General features: G+C 42.7%; 1 protein-coding gene across 1 annotated transcript; it reads left to right on the top strand.

Annotated features, from left to right (window-relative positions):
- Window positions 1–630: 630 nt before the first annotated feature.
- LOC133973749 (terminal nucleotidyltransferase 5A-like) lies at window positions 631–4,601 on the top strand. Its single transcript, XM_062411782.1, has 2 exons — window positions 631–1,695; window positions 2,750–4,601. The coding sequence occupies exons 1-2, from the start codon at window positions 1,279–1,281 to the stop codon at window positions 3,566–3,568; spliced, it is 1,236 nt and encodes a 411-aa protein (XP_062267766.1). The 5' UTR covers window positions 631–1,278; the 3' UTR covers window positions 3,569–4,601.
- Window positions 4,602–12,203: the final 7,602 nt, after the last annotated feature.

Here is a 12,203-nt window from a genome sequence, read left to right as displayed (position 1 = left end):
GTTATACAGACTAAAGAGATGCTACAGACATGTATGCCTGCAGGGCCCATAGGCAGGGCCAAATGATGAGCTGGGTGAAAAACCACCTCTAGAGGGCGTTGGGGTTATGCGCAGAGCCTTCCTTACGCTCACTTGTGAATTATGAGGCTCCTGAGAAACTCTAATGTAAGATTTAAGTAATTGTTTGTCTTTGTAGCATTTGTTTAAATGTTATCCAGAGTGAATTATATTTATCTTAGTTCTCAGTATTAGTGACACAACACCTACATCATACCATTCCTGGTGTTAAACCATGAGAATGCCTAGTAAAAACACTTCTTCACTGCATTTCATTGGAAACTTGTTGATTCAGGCCTCTAAAGTTGACTCAAAAAAGCTGCAAACTGTTGGATCAGTTGTTTAGTAGGTTTCCTTATTGATCCCACAGGATACAGGGGGTTTAGATGTTGGCTGCATATCATGGAGTAATAGACGTGTTGACTCAAGTGGTGTTGGAGAACAAGGGGGTGCAGGAGAAGTCAACTCTGGGCGAAAGGGGGGGCTTTTTGGTCAAGTGTCAGCGTCGAACACGACTGTTCTCTGTGAGTTCTCTGTCTGTCCTCCTGCGCCGCCCATTCTCCAGACACGCCTGAGTCTCCGGGCTCGCAGCCACTCACAGTCTGCATAGGAAGTGGCAGAAGCTATTAGGAGGTGTGGACTGTCAGTCACACCGACCCGCCCCCGCGCGCCTCGCAGACTGCACGCACCAAGACTTCTCCAGCAGCTGCGGGGTTGGAGCTCTCTGACATCGTGCAGCTATTACAAGAGGAGAAACGGCAAAAATGTAAAAGAGCTGCAGCCGTCCACCGCTTTCTGGAAGTAGGTGTGCAGCTGACAGCCAGTCGGCGTTGCGTAAAAGTTGCCCTTGGCTGTGTGGTACGTGCGTAAAAGTGAGCCAAAGAGGACAGAAGTAAATATCCGAAACGCTTTCCTTCTTATGTAATGGATGGGTCAGTGAGTCTTTGGCATGTTGTGAAAAGCTGATGTGTTGGTGAACAATCGCTTGAGTGTGGACATAGAACGGAGCGCAGCTGGGCTAAGCTCGAGAATTTACTTTGTACGGTGCGCAGCAGAAGTAGGACAAGCATAACGCCGCCCATACTTCTCCTTCGTCATGCGTAAAGAGACACTCTCCTCGTCCAACATCTTGGTGTTATGATCCAGTTCAGTCTCAACGAGTCTTTTCTACAGGACGGCAGGTAGTGCAAAGTTCTGTCGTTCGCTTCCCTCTCGATCAGCATGGACGAGCCCGCTGCGGCCAACAGCGGCTCGGACGGGGACAGCATCAGCCTCAGTGTGCTCAACTGGGAGCAAGTGCAGCGGCTGGACAACATCCTGACCGGCTCCATCCCCATCCACGGCCGCTGGAGCTTCCCGACGCTGGAGGTGAAGCCGAGAGATATCGTCAAGGTGGTCCGGAGCCGCATGGAGGAGAGGAGGATACATGTCCGAGAGGTGCGCCTCAACGGCTCAGCTGCCAGCTACGTCCTGCATGAGGACAGCGGGCTTGGCTGGAAAGATCTAGACTTGATATTCTGCGCCGACCTGAAAGGAGAGATGGAGTTTCAGATTGTGAAAGATATAGTCCTGGACTCTCTTCTAGACTTCTTGCCAGAGGGAGTGAATAAGGAGAAGATCACACCAGTGACCTTAAAGGTAATGTATGAAGTTAAAGCCTGTACTGATCGTATTATTTGCATAGCAGAATTTTTCATTTTGCCTCTAACCTTTCCAGGCTTTCAAACCTTCCAGGAAAGTTAGCTGTATACTTAAGTTTTCCATCTTTCTCTCATTTCCATCCACACTCATGTAATTACAGATCCCTCACTGCTGAAGTTATGTGCACCTCCCACTTAATGGTCACATTCACTGTTTGCATATTCTCTTCTTTTCGATTTGACAAGATTTAGATCTTCCACAAATACACCCCCAACGGCACAGATATGAGCCATACAATAGTAAAAAGGTTGGTTTCAAAGAGGATTCTGTCTAATCCAATTGGAGTCGGATCCACATTAATCAGCCGGCCCTCAGTTACCTGGATACAACAGACTACCCAGGCTACAAATGGCCCACCAGCAGATGTGATCAGCAAAACATCATGAGATACCGACCAAATCCTTACCCATCCATTATACCAACATTTATCATGGTGAAAAAAGCATTTATGTCCAGTTGTTGATCCCACTCAATCTAAGACAGTTTTTTCAAATGTAAATATCCAGATTATCTGCTTGTAAGACCCAAATATTTGTTAACCTAATACCATTAAAGCAAACACGTCTAATGAGCACGTTTAGTTACATTTTCAGAGCAAATAGGCAGAAGTGCTGCAGGAACTAACTAAAGTTGAGCCGTGAGAGGAAGGAAAAACAAGGAGGTGGAGTTAACAGAGACAGAGAAAGGAGTGGGTGACTGAGTGGTGTATTCTTTGCAGAAACATGGCTAAGTCAAGAAATTAAATAATTCCGGTTCGGTTTTGCTTGTTATTTGCTCTTATTATGCTGTAGGGCCTTCATGGAAATTATACAAGTGACAGATTAGTATAGAGAGTAGAACAAAACTAAGAAGAGTAAATCTTGTTTTACCAGGGATTCAAGTATGTTTTGTGCAAAATGTCCCCTCATTGATTCACATATTTAAACCCTACAAAACCACGAGATGCACATATCAGTGCTTTGAATCTGACTCTTCATTTTGGGGTTTTCAGGAGGCCTATGTGCAAAAGATGGTGAAGGTGTGCAATGACTCAGACCGCTGGAGTCTCATCTCCCTCTCCAACAACCGTGGCAAGAACGTGGAGCTAAAGTTTGTGGACTCCCTTCGACGGCAGTTTGAGTTCAGCGTGGACTCCTTCCAGATCCGGCTGGACTCGCTCCTCCTCTTCTACGAGTGCTCAGAGCACCCGATGGCGGCCACCTTCCACCCCACAATCCTCGGGGAGAGCGTCTACGGCGACTTCCCCACCGCCCTCGATCACCTGCGTAAGCGCCTCATCTGCACGCGGAGTCCCGAGGAGATCCGAGGAGGGGGCTTGCTGAAGTACTGCCACCTCCTGGTGCGGGGTTTCCGCGCGGCCTCAGAGAAAGAGATGAAACTGCTGCAGCGCTACATGTGCTCGCGCTTCTTCATAGACTTTCCCGACGTGAGCGAGCAGAGGAGGAAGCTGGAGTCCTACCTGCAGAACCACTTTGTGGACCTGGAGGACAGGAAGTATGACTACCTGGCCACGCTGTACGACGTGGTGCAGGAGAGCACCGTGTGCCTGATGGGCCACGAGAGGCGCCAGACGCTCAGCCTCATCTCGTCACTGGCACTGCGGGTCCTGGCCGAGCAGAATGCCATTCCCAACGCCGCCAACGTCACCTGCTTCTATCAGCCTGCCCCTTACGTCTGCGATGGCAACTTCAGCAACTATTATGTAGCTCAGATTCAGCCTGTCTACGCCTGTCCACCCTCGCCTACTCATCATCCGTATCTTACCCCTTCACAGCATCCCATGTACGCCAGCTGGTTGCCCTGTAACTAAACCTCGTGAGCATCTATCCTTTATTGTGTAGCTGTGTGGAACACATGCCCCATCAAAAGGGATAAATTAAGTTTTTATCTCTTCCATGAGATGGGAAACAGAGGGAAATGAGAGAGGGAATGCTGGAGACAAATTTAAACAGACATTAGGGCGCAGTTAAAAGAAGAGAATAAAGGGAAGAAGGGAAGGCAATGGGCCAGAGAAAGGCTTTTTCCCTGGAGTACAGTGCAACAGCATGAAGGAGCTGAGCACACAATGAGAGATGACAGAGGCTGACCATCAACTTCATGGTTCTTTCATCAGGGCTAAGATCGATTTGTTGGAAAAGACGACAAGTCGAGCTCAGCCTCAAAGTCATCGACACCCTGGATATAACGATATATTTTCCTCCTGCGAACTCAAAACAGACAGACACACAAACCAGACCCTCACTTTTACAGGCGGCAGCCATGGAGAGGAACAGACACGCACACGAGGCATTGAAGATATTGAACATGATGCAATGAAGATATTGATTCTTGATCCAACGACAGCGACCATTTGACCTTTTGACGTGTGCTCTGCTCTGTGTGTGGGTGTATGTGTGATGGGGGAGGAGGGCGGACCAGGCAAAAAGAGGAACGATACTGTTTACAAATCCAAAGATCTACTTCGACACTCGAGTTCTGTCTGAACTGAAAAACAACAACAACAAAACAATGCATGCTTCATTCCTGTACAGGGATAAGTTTCTTTAAGTGCCTCGACAAAGCCTAAAGGGAAGAGATATTTTTTGTGGTTGCCGAGTTGTCTCAGTGACGAGCGACGATGACACCTGATGAAGATGAATGTATCGTGAGAGTTTACCAATAGCTGAGTAAGGGTCTCTTACACTGAGAAATGTATCTTCCTCAACTTTATTTTCTTTATTCTTTTTTGACAACGTTTTCGCTAAAGCCTGCTCTTATCTGCGGTCCTGCTGGACGAACGCACATCCTGATTACCAAAGAGGAAGTCACAACGTAATCTCATCATCTGTAGAAAGAAAGGGGGCGGGAGGGTGGAGGGGGGTGTTTAGTGCGGGGAAGGGGGGGGGGGATAAAAAGTGCTTGTTAAAGTAAATTAGATCGTACTTGTGGGAGAAACAGTTTCGTCACAGGAGCGAATAAACTGCCCTTTTCTGTTGCAACATGAAACGGACCCATGCACAGCCTGACAGCCAAACATGCAACTTATCCCAGAGAGAAGTTTTAAGTAACTCTTAAAAGGTGTAAATCAGCATGCACATATACACGCTACATGCTGAAATGTTGACATACAGAAGGTAAAATGCTAATTAATAAATCCCTTTGAAATATGCAACTCAGCCTTTATTAAAGGTGCCCTGTGGAGTTCAGATCAGTAGAGAACCACATCAAGTTATGTTTTATCCTCAACGTCAAACAAAACTTTGATATTTTAAAACATGCATTGTTTTTACAAACCCACGATTGCGTAAATACGCCCTGTTTGGTTCAATATGTGCATATGCGTATTTGGAGAATACAAACGAAATGGGAACACACTTGTCAAAAACATTGCTCCATAGCGCTACTAGTGGTCAAAAACTCTACAGGACACCTTAACATTTTCAAATGCATCTTAAACAGAAAGTAAATCAGTGCTAAATAGTTTACAGAAAAAGTTTTAATAAAATCTAAACAATAGAAATATTGTCCCATCTTTTTAAATCAAATATATAGAATGGTAAATTTCTCGATATTCTGTGTACAAAGGCATTTTGGTATTCACTGTAATAGAAAAAAAAATGATTGCTTTCCATGTATACAAGCTGTGTTGGGACATGCATCTCCTGTACTGGTGTTTACAAATATCTGCAGAGCTGGGAAGTGATGCTAATGTGTGTTTGTCAAACACAAACACAATGTGTGTTTGTGATTGTCAAACACACATTAGAGGTTAGCAGGTGGAGGTTGGATTGTGTGTGTTTCAGCAATGTACAAGTATTAAACCTGTCCAAGACCCAGCAGATACAAAAGCTTAAAATGTGTAAGGAAGCACAATCAGTCAGTTTTTGTTATTACTTTCCTAAAGTACCACACAGTGAACAAATTCGATTACAGGTAACAGACAATCACATTGATAATTGAGTGGCAATAAATTGAGCCAGGATTGTTCTCAGCTTTAAAAGTGCAAGAGACAAAGCATGTTCAATCACAGCTCCTATTTTTCTATCGATCTCTATTCTTGTACAGGTTGTGTTTGGCTGGTTGTAGCAGGCAGATTCAAAAGCTGTGTCATTGAGTCAACGATTATTTTTTCTTTTTCTTCGTGGCGTGGGGAACATTTGTGTTTTTCTCTGGGTGTGGCGGAGCAGCGCAGTGGACACTGTGTTTAAACTGAGATGCAGATTTGACTTTGTGCTCTGAACTGTTTCATATGTTTTTGTTTTTCTGTTGCTCCAAAGAGATTGTGTCACAGTTGTATACGTGTGTTTTTAACTGCCATTCTGTTTGGACATGGAAATAATGATCTGATAATTGTGTTTTTTGACTTGATAATTAAAAACAAAAAAGACCTTCAGACAACTGTTCTTCCCTTCATTGTTTTTTTTTTTTCCTCATCATTGTCACACTCACCCTACATGCTGTTTCCTGGATGCTTCACCTCACTGGTTCTTGGTCTACATGATGTAAAGAGCTCTGGCATTTAGATCAGGTCGTCGGTCGTTGGCAGACAGACGGAAGTTTTATCGGGTCAACGTCCTAAGGTGCCCGCGCAATCCCAGAGGGCAGGAGAGCTGAACGTGACGGATTTCCCCTCTAAGAGACGTCAACAGCCGCCAGCGACCGTCATCGCGCTGTTTGCCAGACCTCATTAACCAAAAGTGAACTTGGACAACAGGTATATTGTGCATAAATGCACACACCTTACTACCAGTTGAGCACTGGTCTCCAGGGACTCATGGTAATGGATTGAGCAGACTGGCTGCCGGTCTGGATCACTCTTAACGCCCGCAGGCCTCAGCCTCCAGATGTCACTTTCCCTGCCGACACTGAGAGTAAATATGTTACTCAGTCTCTCTCTCTCTCTCATAATCTCTTTCATCTCTTTCTTCTCTCCATCACCATTCCTTTCATCTTTAACCTCATTCCCAACAACAGATTTTAATAAACTTATTGATGAGTGAAGAGTTTTTTTTTGTCACTCGTATATCTGTGCTGACAGTGAATACACAGAGAGAGAGAGAGAGAGAGAGAGAGAGAGAGAGAGAGAGAGAGAGAGATGAGGGACAGAGAGGAGAACAGGGCCAGTGTTATCCCTGTTAAGAGGGAGAGAGTGGACACTAAATATAGCCTCCCCCCCCCCCCCTCTAGGCCACTGTAAGGACATTAACCCATCTGCAGAAAGCTGATTAGCCTCCCTCTATAAGCATGTACTCAGTGCTTTGGTGTGGTTACTGCCGAGAGATTTACCGGCTATTGTACTGTAACACATACCTCCCCCATCTCAGTACAGTCTCGCTGGAAAGGACACAAAAAAAAGAAGAAAATTCAGTCCACTTCCGTATCAAGGGCTTAGGAAGGGAACTGAGAGCGAGGGATTGAGTTGTGTTGCACAACAAGGTGAAGAGCTAACCTAATAACGCAGATTAGGACATGTGCTACTACGGTGCTTTAAAGTAATAATGTCTGACCAGGTGGGATGAGTCGGGGAAGTGTGTCACTGCAGTTTTTATGGGTGTCCCAGACAGAGAACATCTTAGAAACAGAAGAGCTGTACCATCTTATTCAATTAAAGGTCCTGGAACAATGTGATTCTCAAACGGACTTAAAATACAAGACAATCAATATTTTAGTGTATTTGAGCCTTTATTAAAGGTGCCCTGTGGAGTTCAGATCAGTAGAGAACCACATCAAGTTATGTTTTATCCTCAACGTCAAACAAAACTTTGATATTTTAAAACATGCATTGTTTTTACAAACCCACGATTGCGTAAATACGCCCTGTTTGGTTCAATATGTGCATATGCGTATTTGGAGAATACAAACGAAATGGGAACACACTTGTCAAAAACATTGCTCCATAGCGCTACTAGTGGTCAAAAACTCTACAGGACACCTTAACATTTTCAAATGCATCTTAAACAGAAAGTAAATTAGACGTGCAACTTATTTGAAATGCATATTGAAACAGTGCTAAATAGTTTACAGAAAAAGTTTTTAATAAAATCTAAACAATAGAAATATTGTCCCATCTTTTTAAATCAAATATATAGAATGGTAAATTTCTCGATATTCTGTGTACAAAGGCATTTTGGTATTCACTGTAATAGAAAAAAAAATTTAACATATTTGACTGGGCTATGTTATAACAAATGTATAACATAGCACAAGCTTAGCTTTTCACACGAGTGAAAACGGGAACTCCAGCTACGAGTTTCCTAAACAGAACCACTTTATTTCTTAACAGTTAAATGCATCAGCACAACAATGATCTTGTTGCTTTAGTTTTAAACTCTCCTATCTTGTCATCTAAAGTTCAGCAAGAAGGCTTAAAGGGAAAGTTCACCCAAAAATGAACCGTTTGAGTCCAAAAAATACTTTTGGAGTTTCAGGGGTAAACAGTTTTGCAGTCAAATCGAAAACGATTGAAGAAATTAGTGAACTATCTTCAGACATAAAAAACAATAGAAAGAAAACATAACATCCCTCCATACTGCTCTTATGGTGTCATACGAGTGTCCAGAATCCCTGACATTCAAAATTTCGACTTGAGTCGAGGTAATTTACACCATGTTTTAAGCCTAAATGTCCGCTGATCAGACAGAAAGGCTAACGTTCGCTAACTTAGCCACTTCTGGTGGACTCTTAGGCTTAAGCCGTGTAGGAAATGACCCTGTTTCGAATCAAGTATAAATGCAGTGGCTTGCGGACACTTGGATAACACCACACGTGGAATACGGAAGCATGTTATGTTTTTACTGTTCTTTTCTTAAATCTGAAATAGGTCACTAATTTCTTCAGTTGTATTGGATTTGGCTGTTTACCCCTGAAACTTCAAAAGTGTTTAGTGGACTCCAACACTTCACCCACACCTCCAATCGGCATAGTATCAAAAAGATAATGAGTGCATTTTAATTTCTGGGTGAACTATCCCTTGAAGCGTATTTCCCATAAATTGCTTTATGAAGTCATAACCCACAATGATTGTCTCTCATTGCTAAATATTTTTTAGAATGCATGTGTGAGGCAGGAAACAGTGGGGATCCCACATCTGTTAAAAAACTCAAAGCGATAGACCGCCTTCGGAGATGAGACTTTTAGCAAAATACCACAGCTATGACTTTAAGAAGAGCCATCAAAGGAATGTAAAAAATAAAGATCTCTTTCTAATTCGTATGTTCAAAGAAGTGCTGACAGGTTTATTTACTGCAGATTTACTTATTTCACCACGATACTATGTGTTTTGTTCTAGCTTTTCAGACATGCGTGGAGAGGCAAGACAGACAGCACATGATAAGGATCTGCATTTTACTGAGGACTCTGTTGAGGCCAGAGGATTAGAAATTAGAAGTGAATCAGTTCTATATTTTAAAGCCTCAATTAAAAGGTAAGAACTCAAAGGATGTAACTTTCTAAATGAAACGATGTTATCATATCGTTGGCCACCATGAAGAAGCTTATTAATGTGTCTGAGATCTGAAGGAGTTGTGTGAAAAACTAGTGACAAACAAACTTGACTCATGTTTGCCCATGTGTGAATTTGTGTCAGATTTTCATCGGCAATGGTGGTGAAGGCAACAACTGTCATGCTGCCACGCTGCTTCTCTGCAGCGTGGGTTTAATTTTTGTCTGTTTTAAAAAAAGAAATGAATTAGCAAGTTACTGCAACATTTCTTCTGTTTGCGATGCTTTCATTTTCTTGTGTTTAAAGGACATGTGGATCACGTGGTCGTATCTTCACAGGCTAAGGTCAGATGGAGTCACATCACTGCTGCCGTCTTTAATTGATTTGGGCTTCACAACAACAGGAAATAAATAGCACCAAAAAGTCCTCCAGTGACTTGTAAAACTCTGAAAGGATGGGTGTAACGCTGAAAAGAGGTTTTTATTTGTGCTGACTAAGGTTCCCAACAACAACTTCGCTTTGTTCAGCTCTTGTTTTGAAGCAGCAGGTAGTTCAGGTGCAGGATTTATCATACACAAATGCAATAATAAAGAAATACAAGATAATAATATGTATGATGAATATCTAATCTAAAATAACCCAAAAAGGTAATATGTGAATTTTTTGGACCAGAATGATTAACATGTTATTATTGGTTAGAATGAATCCATTAATATATCTAGGACACACACAAACACACTATGTCTCTTTCTCTCTCTCTCTCTCTCTCTCTCTCTCCCTCTGGGTTCCATTTGGGTTATGCTGAACCAGCAGCAGGGCCAAGAGTCCATCCAGCTCAGCTCGGAAAGGGTCAGAGTTCACAGAGTAAATCAAACAACAGAAAGACCAGACTGTGAGAAACAGGGATGTGTGTGTGTGTGTGTGTGTGTGTGTGTGTGTGTCAGTGTAAAAGAGAGAGACAAGGAGCAACAAGTCAAAAGAGAGATATGGAGAGAAAAAAGTGTGTGGACATGCTTGTGCATATTTGTGTATTGGTGCTGTGTGTGTATTTGTGTTTCGGGAAAACTTGAGCGAGCATCTGGTACATCTGCAGACCATGTTGCTCTCAGAGATTACGAACAGCGACCTTGAGCAGAACTCGATACTCTTGATTATTAGGCAACACAATAATAATAATTCATACTTCTGGAATGGACCAATCGCTATCAGCTTTTTTGTGACATCAGATACTGAACAGTTGGCCGGCGGGAGCAATAAATCCGATTTCATCCCCAATCTTAAGTGTTTATGCCTGGTAGTGTAAACAGTTGGGACAGCTGGAACACGGCCGGTGCTGGAACACAGGCTGACTTGTTGCCGTGCAGGAAACAGCCAATGACAGAGAGGGAGAGACAGATTCGTCATTTGACACATAGCGAGTGAAAATGATTGGCTGGTTTCTTCGATAGGAAAAAGAGTCACTCTGCAATAAATCCGTAAATAGATCTTCAGAGTCTCTCATCAGTGCAACTGAATGTTTGTGTGCACACATGTGGCTCAAATGATACAAATTTCAGTTCAGTTTAATTCTGTTAGTTAGTTGGTGGCTCCATGCAGCCTCGTCTCGTATACTGCGTGGGAGACAGATCGGGAAAGTCCCGTAGAAAAGCGCTGGGAAGCGGAGGTGAACTCCTCTTTCACCGAGCTGGGACAGTAAACCAGAGGGCACATTTGCCAAAACAAATTATTCCTTGCCCTAAAACAGACCAAACAAAAAAAAACATTTCGGTCAAATTTGGATTTTGAACAGAGCTCTGTGAGTCTGTGCTTCATTACAGTGGTGCTCTTCATGTCAACCCATCTAGGCTAGTGTCAGTATTTGGTGTGTAACAAATAAGAGGACCAACTGAGTAACAGACTTATGGCTGAAAGGTATGGTAGAAATGAATGGCGAGTTAATGGATGATAAATAGTTACACTTTTACATTTAAGCCATTAATAAGAACAAGCTTGGGGTTTGTCAGGTTGGGCTATTACCCTCTGCCCTTTTAACACTGATTCCTGTATGTTTCTGTTTGTTCTTTGTTATTACTTAATTTGTGTTGTTTATCACTTGTTTTTCTTTATTATATATATAAATATATATAAACTTCATTGCAGCCCATCTTGACTGAAAGTCCCTCACAGCATAGATATAAATTTCCTCTTTACATCCTGATAGCCATCGGTAAAAATTAAATTTCAAGACTGAAATAAACACAACCCATGGTTGTGATGTACTGTATCTACCTTTTCCAGGTTTGTTTAACCATCAATGAATCCATTTTTTACATTTATTTTATACATCTGCATCTCTAAACCTACATTAAGAAGACCTCACCAGAAAGTGGCCTCAGAGATATTTCACCACATCTATGTTGTAACGATTCTCCTTCCTACAACAAGCCATACGAAGCAGCTCTCCCTTGCAAAATAACATCTGGTACAAGGCTCTCTAACACACACCCCCCCCCCGCAAGCACGCACACACACACACACACACACACACACACACACACAGGCCCACTAAAGTACAGGTACAGCACTTAGAAACAGAAGGAGTGTAATGGGACAAACCCTTAAATTGTCACACAGTGTGTTCATGCATCCGTATTGTATTATAATTTAAGTGCTGATGAGTTTGAAAACATTATGGACACAAAATACACAAATGAGCCACTTAAAGTGCACAAAATGTCGGCAACAACACTCACTTTAAACACGTGTCCCAAGAAAGTCAGAATTCTAATTGTCGCAATCATCATCATCATTACCATAAGCAAGATTTGTTTTTATCACCGATGCAGTCACTGCTTATCATGCATTTTCATCGCTTTGGAAAACAATGCTTTCTTTGGAACTTACATCAGGTCACAAAGTGCATGTGTGTGTGTATGTTTGTGTGTGTGTGTGTGTGTGTGTGTGTGTGTGTGTATGTGCAAAGTCATAGTGATTTGTGTGTGCAATCACAGAATACAAAGGAAACAGGACAGTACGCAGACACCTA

This window comes from Platichthys flesus, chromosome 18, assembly GCF_949316205.1.
Source record: "Platichthys flesus chromosome 18, fPlaFle2.1, whole genome shotgun sequence".
Taxonomy (NCBI): Eukaryota; Metazoa; Chordata; class Actinopteri; order Pleuronectiformes; family Pleuronectidae; genus Platichthys; species Platichthys flesus.
This window is presented reverse-complemented; position numbering and strand designations above follow the sequence as displayed.

Coding starts and splice junctions, on each gene's coding strand:
- LOC133973749 (XM_062411782.1), top strand. CDS start 1,279: ATGGACGAGCCCGCTGCGGCCAACAGCGGCTCGGACGGGGACAGCATC. Junction 1,696..2,749: donor TCACACCAGTGACCTTAAAG/GTAATGTATGAA, acceptor TGGGGTTTTCAG/GAGGCCTATGTGCAAAAGAT.